The following is a 12,500-nucleotide window of genomic DNA, read 5'->3' on the forward strand; positions in this document are numbered from 1 at the left end:
AGTCTCAGAAGCAGAGCAGGATCAGAACGGCTCGTGTTTTCTGACTCGGGCAGCGCACAGAAAACTGATCAGGGTCTTGTTTCAGTGTGTGTTGGTTGGTGGACGTCATATTTACACATTAATATGAACTTGCACAGATTGCACATGTTTTTTATCTGTTTTTGCAGTACACAAAAGAGCGGGAGTTAAAGACGCTGGTGCTCCCTCTGCTGGGCATCCTGGACAGACCAGAGAAGCTCCTGCTCCTGAGAGAGATCAGGTGAGAAACTGGAGGAAACCAAAGTGAAATATAATAAAGAAGCACAGCGTCTGGTTTGTCCCTGTTCTGGAGGAGAGTAGCTGCTGAGGTTCTACTTTTCCCACATGCGATAACCTTTGGCTTTTTCAGAATGCTTGTCTCTAAGGAGGAGCTCCAGGAGTTTAACAGCATGGTGGCTCCTTTCGAGGAAGAGGCCTATGACATCCTGAAGAGATGTTCTCGTAAGTCTGATTTAAATAGGTCTCCATCATCTTCCAAGTGTTGTCTCTCAGCCGAGGCACAACATCAAAACTGAGCAGGTCCTGAGAGCTGGTGAGAAACGGTGGAGCTCTGATATTAGTTCAGCTACAGATCAGCAGAGGTGTGATTATCTCAGCGTGAGATGTCATTGGGACCTCTACTCAAACTCAAGAGGAGACACACGGGGACTCTTTCTCTCAGGAGAGACAGCAGGAGACACCAGCTACAATCTCCACCCTCTCTCATCATCTGACCTCAGTGTCCTCCAGGAGACACTGCGGATATCAAGAGGGGACTCCAGAGATGTTAATGTGGAATTACAGAGATATTCAGGAGGAACTTGGCTGATCGACTACATCATGTGTAACGTGTAAACTGTAATGGCAAAATTCCTGTAAATTGCATCTAGTAAAAACACTCTCTGTTTTTCTGTCTGTTGAAGGAAGGTCTTCCCCGCTCCGTTCACCAAAAGCAGGCCACACCCCCAAGCGGCACCTCATCACACCTGTACCAGGTGAGACGAGCGTAAGTCATTAATACATCAAGGGTACAATCTGAAACCCTCAAAGTTTCACCTTATGAATGAAGTAATGAAGATACTACCTTCATGTTTCCAAAGTAAAGAGTATCCTGCCCACTGTCACATTCACCATTTCACCATTGGGTTAAAGCTCAGGGATCCAATGACACAACAGCACAGCAATGAAACACAGAGACAGAATCTGTGCTTAAATGTTCATGTCTGAAGCCAGGCAGACACTGCTTGGTTTCAGAAACCTTAGGCATCTCAAGCTCATGTTAGACTCATCCGTCGAGTGCAGCAGTTTCTCGAATCATCTGCTTACAACCCACAAGCTTATTATAATGTGACGTGGGTGCTCACAGTGAGGGTGAAGCACAACCCCGGGTCTGTCCCTCAGAGAGCTCCCCATTCAGTCAAAAGTAGATTCCTTTACTCACTAAAGTACATCAATTAAAATAACTTATGTTTTACATTTTTCACTTTTACTTTGTGTGTGTGTGTGTGTGTGTGTTACAGATCAGCAAGGAGGTTTCGAGCTGCTAGCTGCTGAGGATGTGGACAGACAGAACCGACTGCTGGAGGAATTAAAGCGTCTTCATGTGACTCAGCACCAACAGCGCGAGAAGACGGAGACCTCCAGGGCTTTCTCTCCTCTTCTGGACATCCCCGTGGACGGCTACTCTCCGACTGAGCCTCTCCAACCCTCCAGAACATCTCCCGTGTGTCTCCCAAACTGGCTCCTGACAGAAAACACACCTCCTTCCACAGATAAAGACAGGGTCAGCTCAGGGGAGGAGGTCCCTCACCTGGAAAACAGCAGCTCCAAAAGATGGAGGCTCCCATTTAGAAATGGCCATTCTGATAATAAAGCGAAAGGACACAAAGAGCAGGATGTGTTCTTCACTGTAGTGGACACTCCTCACCCTCGGAGGCCGCTCTTATCCCAGGTCTTTGGTCCACTCAAACGATCACAGAGCTCCACGATGCTCACTAACGACCACAGTGGACAAACCCAGAGCAAACAGCACGTTCTGACACGCTCTGGTTCACTGGGCTGTCACTGTAATGACCGAACTGACCAGGAATATGAACTAAAAACGGTCAGCGTCAGCAAAACCAAGCAGTCCCTGGGTAAGAATGTTCAATCCAGGTATTTTGACAGATCCATTTTACTTTTATAATGTTTATATCATGCGGCACGGTGGCGCAGCAGGTTAGTGTCTCAGTCACACAGCTCCAGGGGCCTGGAGGTTGTGGGTTCGATTCCCGCTCCGGGTGACTGTCTGTGAGGAGTGTGGTGTGTTCTCCCTGTGTCTGCGTGGGTTTCCTCCGGGTGACTGTCTGTGAGGAGTGTGGTGTGTTCTCCCTGTATCTGCGTGGGTTTCCTCCGGGTGACTGTCTGTGAGGAGTGTGGTGTGTTCTCCCTCTGTCTGCATGGGTTTCCTCCGGGTGACTGTCTGTGAGGAGTTTGGTGTGTTCTCCCTGTGTCTGCGTGGGTTTCCTCCGGGTGACTGTCTGTGAGGAGTTGGTGTGTTCTCCCTCTGTCTGCGTGGGTTTCCTCCGGGTGACTGTCTGTGAGGAGTGTGGTGTGTTCTCCCTGTGTCTGCGTGGGTTTCCTCCGGGTGACTGTCTGTGAGGAGTGTGGTGTGTTCTCTCTGTGTCTGCGTGGGTTTCCTCTGGGTGACTGTCTGTGAGGAGTGTGGTGTGTTCTCCCTGTGTCTGCGTGGGTTTCCTCCGGGTGACTGTCTGTGAGGAGTGTGGTGTGTTCTCCCTCTGTCTGCGTGGGTTTCCTCCGGGTGACTGTCTGTGAGGAGTTGGTGTGTTCTCTCAGTGTCTGCGTGGGTTTCCTCCGGGTGCTCCGGTTTCCTCCCACAGTCCAAAAACACACATTGGTAGGTGGATTGGTGACTCCAAAAAATTGTCAGTATGTGTGTGTATGTCTGTGTTGCCCTGTGAAGGACTGGCACCCCCTCCAGGGTGTATTCCTGCCTTGCACCCAATGATTCCAGGTAGGCTCTGGACCCACAGCGACCCTGAACAGATAATGAATGAATGAATGTTTATATCATCCCTGCCCTTTTAGAAAATGTAGTGGTGCCTCAGGGAAACATTTCCAACATAGATAAGAACCAATGATTAGGGCTGAGTTATAGTAGTTTTATACTGAAATCACAGTTTTAAAGACATCTAATTGTACTCTACGTTATCAGGAACAATGTCTTATGTTTTAAACATGGACAGTTTGCATCTATAACTGAATTAGACCAATCAGAAACAGCTGGACATTACCACAAACTCAACTGACTGATCGTCCAGCGCTCTTCATTCAGCACTTAGATTTAACACCAGATCTTATTGGTCTGGGTTATAAACACAAGAATGGCTCTACAGTTATACACAATGATCCAAACTGAAATAGTAAATGAAATATTGGTCAGAAACATAGCAATTAAACCTTTTCTCCAAATCTTTTAATTCTACTTTTATCAGTGTTTGCAGTGGCACTTAAGCACAGTATCGGTATCGGCCACCGGACCGTTTTTGTCAATTTTTATGAAGACTAGAAAAATTTCACACACATTACATGACTGAGAATAACACACTGCACGACCCCAGACTCCCCAACCAAACACACAACAAGCGTTTCCTAGGAGACACAGATAAATACAGACTTACAACTCTCTGTGGTTATTGCTTGTGCTGCTATTTGTGTAGATCCACAAAGAAAAATACGTAAAAATGTCTTTGGGTCGTGGACAGGAAAACATAGTCAGCACGGTCTCCACACACCAGCGGGAGCTGGAGATTAGTAGAATAGCACATAGTTCCACCTTAAATGGTTCAGAAACATTAGCGGTAGCACGCGCCACAGTGCAGTGTCATGAAGTCTGTAACAGCGTGTTTTGTGGCTCACTATGTTCTCCTACAGGTAATACTCATTATTTGTTGACATTTATCCAGTAATGTAGTGTACTTTTTCATAGTTTTACTGTTTAATCTGTCCTCTGTTCCTGTGCTCTGTTCTCATTGGCTGTTGACGGGACTCGTTCAGAGTTGAGTTGGTGGAGAGTTTACACTATGCGACTATGTCCAATGTTGGGTCGAAAAAATAAAGCAACTAGTCTGAATGCGATTTTGAGGCAAAAAAATGTAAAATCGGGCTGAAAGTTGTGTAGTGTAAGCCCAGTTTAAGGCATGACAAAGAACACTGACTTCAGTCAAGCAACCACAAAGAAACACGCTAACACAGGTCAGCAGCAGTCCTTGGAAAGTGCATTTCACAGTTGTGACAAATATCCTAAAAAGCTGTTCATTTAGGCTTAGTAAGATTGTGCCTTCCTACTTGTACCTGCATTGTAGATTTATTTTTTTGTTGTTCGTGGCTCTGAAACATTACATTTTTAATGTGCAGTTAATAAAAAAGTAAATGTTCATTCAAGTAAGAATAGCAATATAAATACAGTGGAACCTCTACCTACGAACTTGATCCGTTCCGTGATCCGGTTCGTAAGTGGAAAAGTTCGTTTCTCGAGTCAATTTTCCCCATTTAAAATAATGGAAAAACAATTAATGTGTTCCAGCCGCCCCCCCGGGAGTCACCCTTTTTGCACAGGTATATGTTTACAACACTTTCAAATTAGTAAAAAAAATACATGTAGCGTTACTAAAAATAAAAAAGAAATACAGTGGTAGCAGTAATAAAAAAGAAATAAAGTTTTAAGTGGTTACACATTGAAGACGTGACGACTGGCTGGAGGAGTAACACAGGCACTGGCTGTATGACGGGAGGTGTGGGGTGGGGTGGAATAACGGAGAGTAGGCGGTGAATGTGGGGAGACGAAGCGTAGATACGGTTTAACTTAGCACGAATTTCGATGTTTGCTATTTACACTAATGCTAAATTGCTAAATCTACAATGTGCTAATCTTAAAAGCTCACTCAAGTCTGGGCGCTGGGAGACTCGCCTATTGGGGTCAGTGGCCATTTCCAGGCGGAGGCTCGGGTTCGTTTCTAGAGTCGTAGTTTGTTGGTGGAGACATAAAATATTCAAATGCCCGGTTCGTATCTTGGAAAGTTCGTTAGTATAGGCGTTCGTTAGTAGAGGTTCCACTGTATCTGGATTTATAGTTAAGATAGATAGCGTTGGTATCTATACCCGATATTCGCAGATACTTGATCATGAAATATCGGTATCGGTATTGGAAGGGAAAACGTGGTATCGGTGCAGCCCTAGTATGTATTTAACGTTGTGTATATTTAATCGCATAAAAATATAATGTTGACGTTTTTTAGAGGATGTGTTACCTTGTTTTCAAGCATGAGGACCATTTTTGGTCATAACTCTTTAATAGTAAATGCCAAGTATTAAATGTATTACTCTTTATTTGTTAATGATGAAGGGATCAGTATTTCTGGTGGCGTGGAGTCCAGGGTGCAGCCTATGGTCAAAATAGAGAAGATATTTCCTGGAGGAGCTGCATCTTCTAATAATATATTGAAGGTAAATCACCCATTTTCAGCAGCAGCATCGTCATCGTCTCTGCTAAGTTCATTTTAGAGTTGCATTTGCAACAGTGAGCAAAGAAGGACGGAGGTCTGTGTCCACCTCCGCTTTCTCCTGCTCTTCATGGAGATCCCTCGGTTTTCCCAGTCCACTCATTTAATCCCTATAATCCAGGGCTGCTCAGTCCCAATCCTGGAGGTCTCAGATCAAATACCCTGGCTCCTAACTGCATATCCATGCCTTTTGTAAACCTTGGCAACTGAGATTATAGGGAAATGGTTCGCTTGTAAAACTTTAGTCTGTAATAAAATATTTTCTCTCTCTCTCTCTCTCTCTCTCTCTCTCTCTCTCTCTGTCCTTCTTTTCCTCTGTTTCTCTCCCCCTGTTTCTGCCCCCCGTGCTCTCTCTCAGGCTGGGTTTGAGCTGGTGTCTGTAGATGGAGTTTCTCTGCAGGGGATCACTCATCAGGACGCTGTGGAGATCATCCGCCGAGCTTTCAGCAACAAGCACAAAGACCCAATGGAGCTGGTGGTGAAGGTCCCCACACAATGCTGAGTTCACACACACTCCTGAGTCCACACACTCCTGAGTCCACACACTCCTCATATTACACACTCCTGAATTCACACACTCCTGAATTCATACACTCCTAATATCACACACTCCTGAATTCACACACTCCTCATATTACACACTCCTAATATCACACACTCCTGAATTCACACACTCCTCATATTACACACTCCTGAATTCACACACTCCTAATATCACACACTTCTAATATCACACACTCCTAATATCACACACTCCTGAATTCACACACTCCTAATATCACACACTCCTGAATTCACACACTCCTAATATCACACACCTAATATCACACACTCCTGAATTCACACACTCCTAATATCACACACTCCTGGGTCCACACACTCCTAATATCACACACCTGAACCAGCACACTCCTTAAGCTACACACTCCTGGGTCCACACACTCCTCATATCACACTCCTGAACCAGCACACTTCTGAATCTACACACTCCTAATATCACACACTCCTGAATCTACACACTCCTAATATCACACACTCCTGAATCTAAACACTCCTAATATCACACACTCCTGGGTCCACACACTCCTAATATCACACACTCCTGAACTAGCACACTCCTTAAGCTACACACTCCTGGGTCCACACACTCCTAATATCACACACTCCTGAATCAGCACACTCCTTCTACACTCTCCTGAGTCCACACACTCCTAATATCACACACTCCTAAGATCACACACTCCTGAATCTACACACTCCTAATATCACTCACTCCTGAATCTACACACTCCTAATATCACTCACTCCTGAACCAGAACACTCCTGAATCTAAAAACTCCTGAATTCACACACTCCTAATATCACACACTCCTGAATCAGCACACTCCTTAATTCACACACTCCTGAATCAGCACACTCCTGAATCTACACACTCCTAATATCACACACTCCTGAACCAGCACACTCCTTAATTCACACACTCCTAATATCACACACTCCTGAATCAGCACACTCCTGAATCTACACACTCCTAATATCACACACTCCTGAATCAGCACACTCCTGAATCTACACACTCCTAATATCACACACTCCTGAATCAGCACACTCCTTAATTCACACACTCCTAATATCACACACTCCTGAATCAGCACACTCCTGAATCTACACACTCCTAATATCACACACTCCTGAATCTACACACTCCTAATATCACTCACTCCTGAATCTACACACTCCTAATATCACACACTCCTGAACCAGCACACTCCTGAATCTAAACACTCCTGAATTCACACACTCCTAATATCACACACTCCTGAATCAGCACACTCCTTAATTCACACACTCCTAATATCACACACTCCTGAATCAGCACACTCCTGAATCTACACACTCCTAATATCACACACTCCTGAATCAGCACACTCCTGAATCTACACACTCCTAATATCACACACTCCTGAATCAGCACACTCCTGAATCTACACACTCCTAATATCACACACTCCTGAATCAGCACACTCCTTAATTCACACACTCCTAATATCACACACTCCTGAATCAGCACACTCCTGAATCTACACACTCCTAATATCACACACTCCTGAACCAGCACACTCCTTAAGCTACACACTCCTGAATCTACACACTCCTAATATTACAGACTTCTGAACCAGCACACTCCTGAATCTAAACACTCCTGAATGTACACACTCCTAATATTACACACTTTGGAACCAGCACACTACTGAATCTACACACTCCTGAGTCCACACACATGTCGTCAAGTCATCAAATGCTATTGGCTGATGCCTCCTGGGTTTGTGAATGCCTGCCTGCTATGAGAAGGAGCCTCGTGGGTCATTTGAGTTTCATTCTGAAAAGTGAATATTGAAGCGTGCCCTCCGCTGAAGATCCATGTAACACACATTGTTCTGTATTGTGGAGATAACCATGTCTTTTGCACCACTATTTTTAACACAAGCTAGTTGTAAGTGTATGATTTAATCATAAATCATCTATTAATATTATAAATAAAAATGTGTGTTATAAAGATGTGATGTGTGTATTCGACTCTGTATGAGTCAGTGTTTAAACAGGACACACTCTGGAAAGGTAAGAGATGTGACTAGGAGAAGGAGTGTTGGGGATAATGTTCACTCTCTAACTTGTGTATGTCATAAAGGAGGTTCTTTCTCAATGGACCTCAAAATTAAATTACTGATTGATTTGTTTTATTTATTGATTGGTTGATTGACTGACTCTGTACATCTCAGTATCTGTTGTAAATATCTTCTAGTAACAGATTATTGCAGTAACTCTAGGTCTTGACAAATTTCCCATTTCTCTGTGTGTTTGTGTGAATGTGAGAGAGAGAGGGGGGGGGAGAGAGAGGGAGGGAAAGAGAGATGGGGGGAGAGAGGGAGGGAAAGAGAGATGGGGGAGAGAGAGAGAGAGAGAGAGAGATGAGGGAGGGGGGCAGAGAGGGGGGAGGGAGGGAGAGAGAGAGAAAGAGAGGGAGGGGGAGAGAGAGGGGGAAGGGAGAGAGATGAGGGAGGGGGGAGAGGGGGGAAGGAGAGAGAGGGGGGAGGGGGGGAGAGGGGGGAGGGAAGGGGAGAGGGAGGGGGAGAGGGGGGAGGGAGGGAGAGGGAGAGAAAGGGGGGGAGAGGGAGAGAGATGAGAGGGGGAGGAGAGGGAGAGAGGGGGGGAGAGAGAGGGAGGGAAACAGAGATGGGGAGAGAGGGAAAGAGGGGGGGGACAGAGATGGGGAGAGAGAGAGATATGAGGGAGGGGGGAGGGGGGTAGAAAGAGAGGGAGAGGGGGGAGGGAGGGAGAGAGAGGGAGAGAGGGGGGGAGAGGGGGGAGAGGGAGAGAGGGGGGGAGAGGGAGAGAGGGGGGGAGAGAGAGGGGGGGAGAGGGAGAGAGGGGGGGAGAGAGAGGGAGGGAAACAGAGATGGGGAGAGAGGGAAAGAGGGGGGGGACAGAGATGGGGAGAGAGAGAGATATGAGGGAGGGGGGAGGGGGGGGAGAAAGAGAGGGAGAGGGGGGAGGGGGGGGGGAAGAGAGGGAGAGGGGGGAGGGAGGGAGAGAGAGGGGGGAGAGGGAGAGAGATGAGAGAGAGAAAGGGGGGAGGGGAGAGAGAAAGGGGGAGGGAGAGAGAGAGTGGGAGGGAGGGAGAGAAAGAGAGAGAGAAAGAGGGGGGAGGGAGGTAGAGAAAGAGGAGGGAGGGAGAGAGAGAGGGGGGAGAGAGAGGGAGAGGGAGAGTGAGAGGAGGGAGGAAGAGAAAGAGAGAGAGAGAGAGCAGCTACAGGACAGAGGAATGTTGTTTATACTAATTTACAGACACTGGGGCTTTGTAAACACTTTAGACCAGTTTCTGGAGAGGAAACATCTTCTGAATTTTATAAAAAGTGTTTTTTACTTCATCTGAAATTGAACCATCTAGAACTCAATGCAGGACATCTGCTTTTTTATAAAGTAAATACACACTGCACTAGAATCAGCCTGTGTGGGTTCGCTGTGTGAACCTCTTTCTTAAATCTATTAAAAACCTGATTTCTGCTTTATCTCCATCTTCTGTTTGACCACCGGTCTGTGATAGCACCATACTCTCATTAGAGCACCTGTAATCTACCCCCTGCACCAGACGTTCCACTTTAAGAACTGAAACCGCTTTAGTACAGTCTCCTGTGGCTCTGGCACGTCTACATTGCAACAGTGTTTAAGCAACCACTCAGTCTGTGGTGAGCTTTTCAGATCTGCTTCGTCAGAAAAACATGCTCTAAAGTCTCTGCATTTCAAAGAAAACAGGCAGTGGTTTCTCTCAGAGATGTTAGGATTACGCTGCAGTTACATTCTGCACGCGCACACGGTGCCAGGCTTTTATGGGTTAATAAGATTCTGATCTGACGTGAGAGGAAGACGATGCAACCAACTACTGAGACTGAACTGAAGGAGATGTGGAAAATACAGTTCCTACAGGGTTCTTTTGAAAATTGAAACAAATGGTCATTAGCTGATTTGTTTTAATTATTTTTATTTTTTTGACAAAAATCTGACATTAAACAAAACATGATTTTATTCTCATCACACAGCAGTACAACATAAGTGTGTGTCTTTATTTAACCCATCCCTAGCAGTAAACACCCACACACAGCTGTGGGCAGCAATCCCAGCATCTGCGGAGCAGTTGGGGGTTAGATACCTTGCTCAAAACCACAGCCATGGATTTTGAGGGAGGAGACAGCACTGTCCCTTCACAAGTTTTCTGCCTGCTTCTACCAGCAATACTTCGATCCCAACCACAGAGGTATCTGGAGGTTTTAGACAACGGAGAGACTCCAAACGCTAAAAGCACCAACCGAGATGAGGATGTTGCTCTATTCCTGCTCCATAGGGGGGTCACACTGACTTATTTTTGCTGTTACAGTTACATTACTTAAGGTGGAACTGACTCTAAATTCAGGAGAGCGCTAACTGCATGAAAGTAAACGCAGAGGGAAAGTGCTACAAAACTAAACAGTTCCAGTTACACATGAGTTTCTGTGGGAATTCAAACAGTGAATAAACACTTACAGAGAAGTTACACTTGTCTAATTTGTCTGTCCTGCACAGATGTGGTTAGCCCACTGGATATGAGAAATTGGCTTGAAAATTTTTGCTTTGAATTTGATTTTTGGAAAATATCCCACCCAGTGTGTTCACTCGTTCACTCACATACTCACTCGTTCATTCACATACACACTCGCATACAATGTGGCTTCAATCACACACACACTCACTCGTTCATTCACATACACACTTGCATACAATGTGGCTTCACTCACTCACTCGTTCATTCACATACACACTCGCATACAATGTGGTTTCACTCACTCACATACTCACTCGTTCATTCACATACACACTCGCATACAAGGTGGCTTCAATCACACACACTCACTCGTTCATTCACATACACACTCGCATACAATGTGGCTTCACTCACTCACATACTCACTCGTTCATTCACATACACACTCGCATACAAGGTGGTTTCAATCACACACACTCACTCGTTCATTCACATACACACTTGCATACAATGTGGCTTCACTCACTCACATACTCACTCGTTCATTCACATACACACTCGCATACAAGGTGGTTTCAATCACACACTCACTCGTTCATTCACATACACACTCGCATACAATGTGGCTTCACTCACATACTCACTCGTTCATTCACATACACACTCGCATACAAGGTGGTTTCAATCACACACACTCACTCGTTCATTCACATACACACTCGCATACAATGTGGCTTCACTCACACACTCACTCGTTCATTCACATACACACTCGCATACAATGTGGCTTCACTCACACACTCACTCGTTCATTCATTCACATACACACTTGCATACAATGTGGCTTCACTCACATACTCACTCGTTCATTCACATACACACTCGCATACAATGTGGCTTCACTCACTCACATACTCACTCGTTCATTCACATACACACTCGCATACAAGGTGGCTTCAATCACACACACTCACTCGTTCATTCACATACACACTCGCCTACAATGTGGCTTCACTCACACACACTCACTCGTTCATTCACATACACACTTGCATACAATGTGGCTTCACTCACTCGTTCATTCACATACACACTCGCATACAAGGTGGTTTCAATCACACACACTCACTCGTTCATTGACATACACACTTGCATACAATGTGGCTTCACTCACACACTCGTTCATTCATTCACATACACACTCGCATACAATGTGGCTTCACTCACTCACTCACTCACTCACTCACATACTTATTCGCATAGGCACTAACCTTCTCATTCACATACAGTGTTTAGGAATCGTTCCACAAGGGGGTGCTATTCAATGCTTCTCATTAAAGACACTGTCCTTGTGTTTATGAAACATCGAACTGTAAAAATGTAATGCTGAGTGCGGCAGAGGAAAAGCTCCATCAAGTTAATATTTTGTATTTTCGAGTGTTTGACTTTGGCTAAATTTTAATGTAGTTCTAAGATTCTAGCCGTAGGCTGCTGTGTGCAGCTGAGTTCACTGTAGACGCTGGGCTTTTCTTTGTTTAGAGGAAGTGTTTTTTTCTGATTGTGGTGATAGCATGTGTGGGTTGAACTCAGGATAACATGCTCACGCACACTCGTCCTCACACACACACACACACACACACGCAGCACACAGACCTCACTCAGGTTGGTAAAGTAACGTTTGCTTTATTATGAAGCTTTTACAGAGAAACTACTGAAGTGCTTTTCTGGATGGTTCTGACTCTAGGGAATGCCTTAAATATTGTGTGCTATGTTTATATTTGTTTCTGAGTGATTTTATTCCCTTGGTTTTTTACTCTCTGTGTGTTTGATAAATCTTTACTGTG

The 12,500-nt window shown here is 45.2% G+C and overlaps 2 protein-coding genes across 3 annotated transcripts in view; both read left to right on the forward strand.

Moving 5' to 3' along the window:
* Positions 1-6,466, forward strand: part of pdzd7b (PDZ domain containing 7b) — a 15,308-nt gene extending 8,842 nt beyond the window's left edge. For both annotated transcript variants that reach the window (XM_066665943.1, XM_066665944.1), the window contains 6 exons: positions 168-259; positions 389-480; positions 942-1,013; positions 1,539-2,153; positions 5,423-5,523; positions 5,938-6,466. In XM_066665943.1, coding sequence (XP_066522040.1) covers positions 168-259; positions 389-480; positions 942-1,013; positions 1,539-2,153; positions 5,423-5,523; positions 5,938-6,081 — 1,116 coding nt within the window. In that variant the 3' untranslated portion in view covers positions 6,082-6,466. The remainder of the gene's footprint in view (positions 1-167; positions 260-388; positions 481-941; positions 1,014-1,538; positions 2,154-5,422; positions 5,524-5,937) is intronic.
* Positions 6,467-12,274: 5,808 nt separating this feature from the next.
* The window catches only part of cyp4f3 (cytochrome P450, family 4, subfamily F, polypeptide 3), a 16,542-nt gene continuing 16,316 nt past the window's right edge, over positions 12,275-12,500 (forward strand). The window contains exon 1 of the mRNA XM_066664195.1: positions 12,275-12,318. The gene's annotated coding sequence lies outside the window, so the exon portion shown is untranslated. The remainder of the gene's footprint in view (positions 12,319-12,500) is intronic.

Source organism: Hoplias malabaricus, chromosome 3, assembly GCF_029633855.1.
Source record: "Hoplias malabaricus isolate fHopMal1 chromosome 3, fHopMal1.hap1, whole genome shotgun sequence".
Lineage (NCBI taxonomy): Eukaryota > Metazoa > Chordata > Actinopteri > Characiformes > Erythrinidae > Hoplias > Hoplias malabaricus.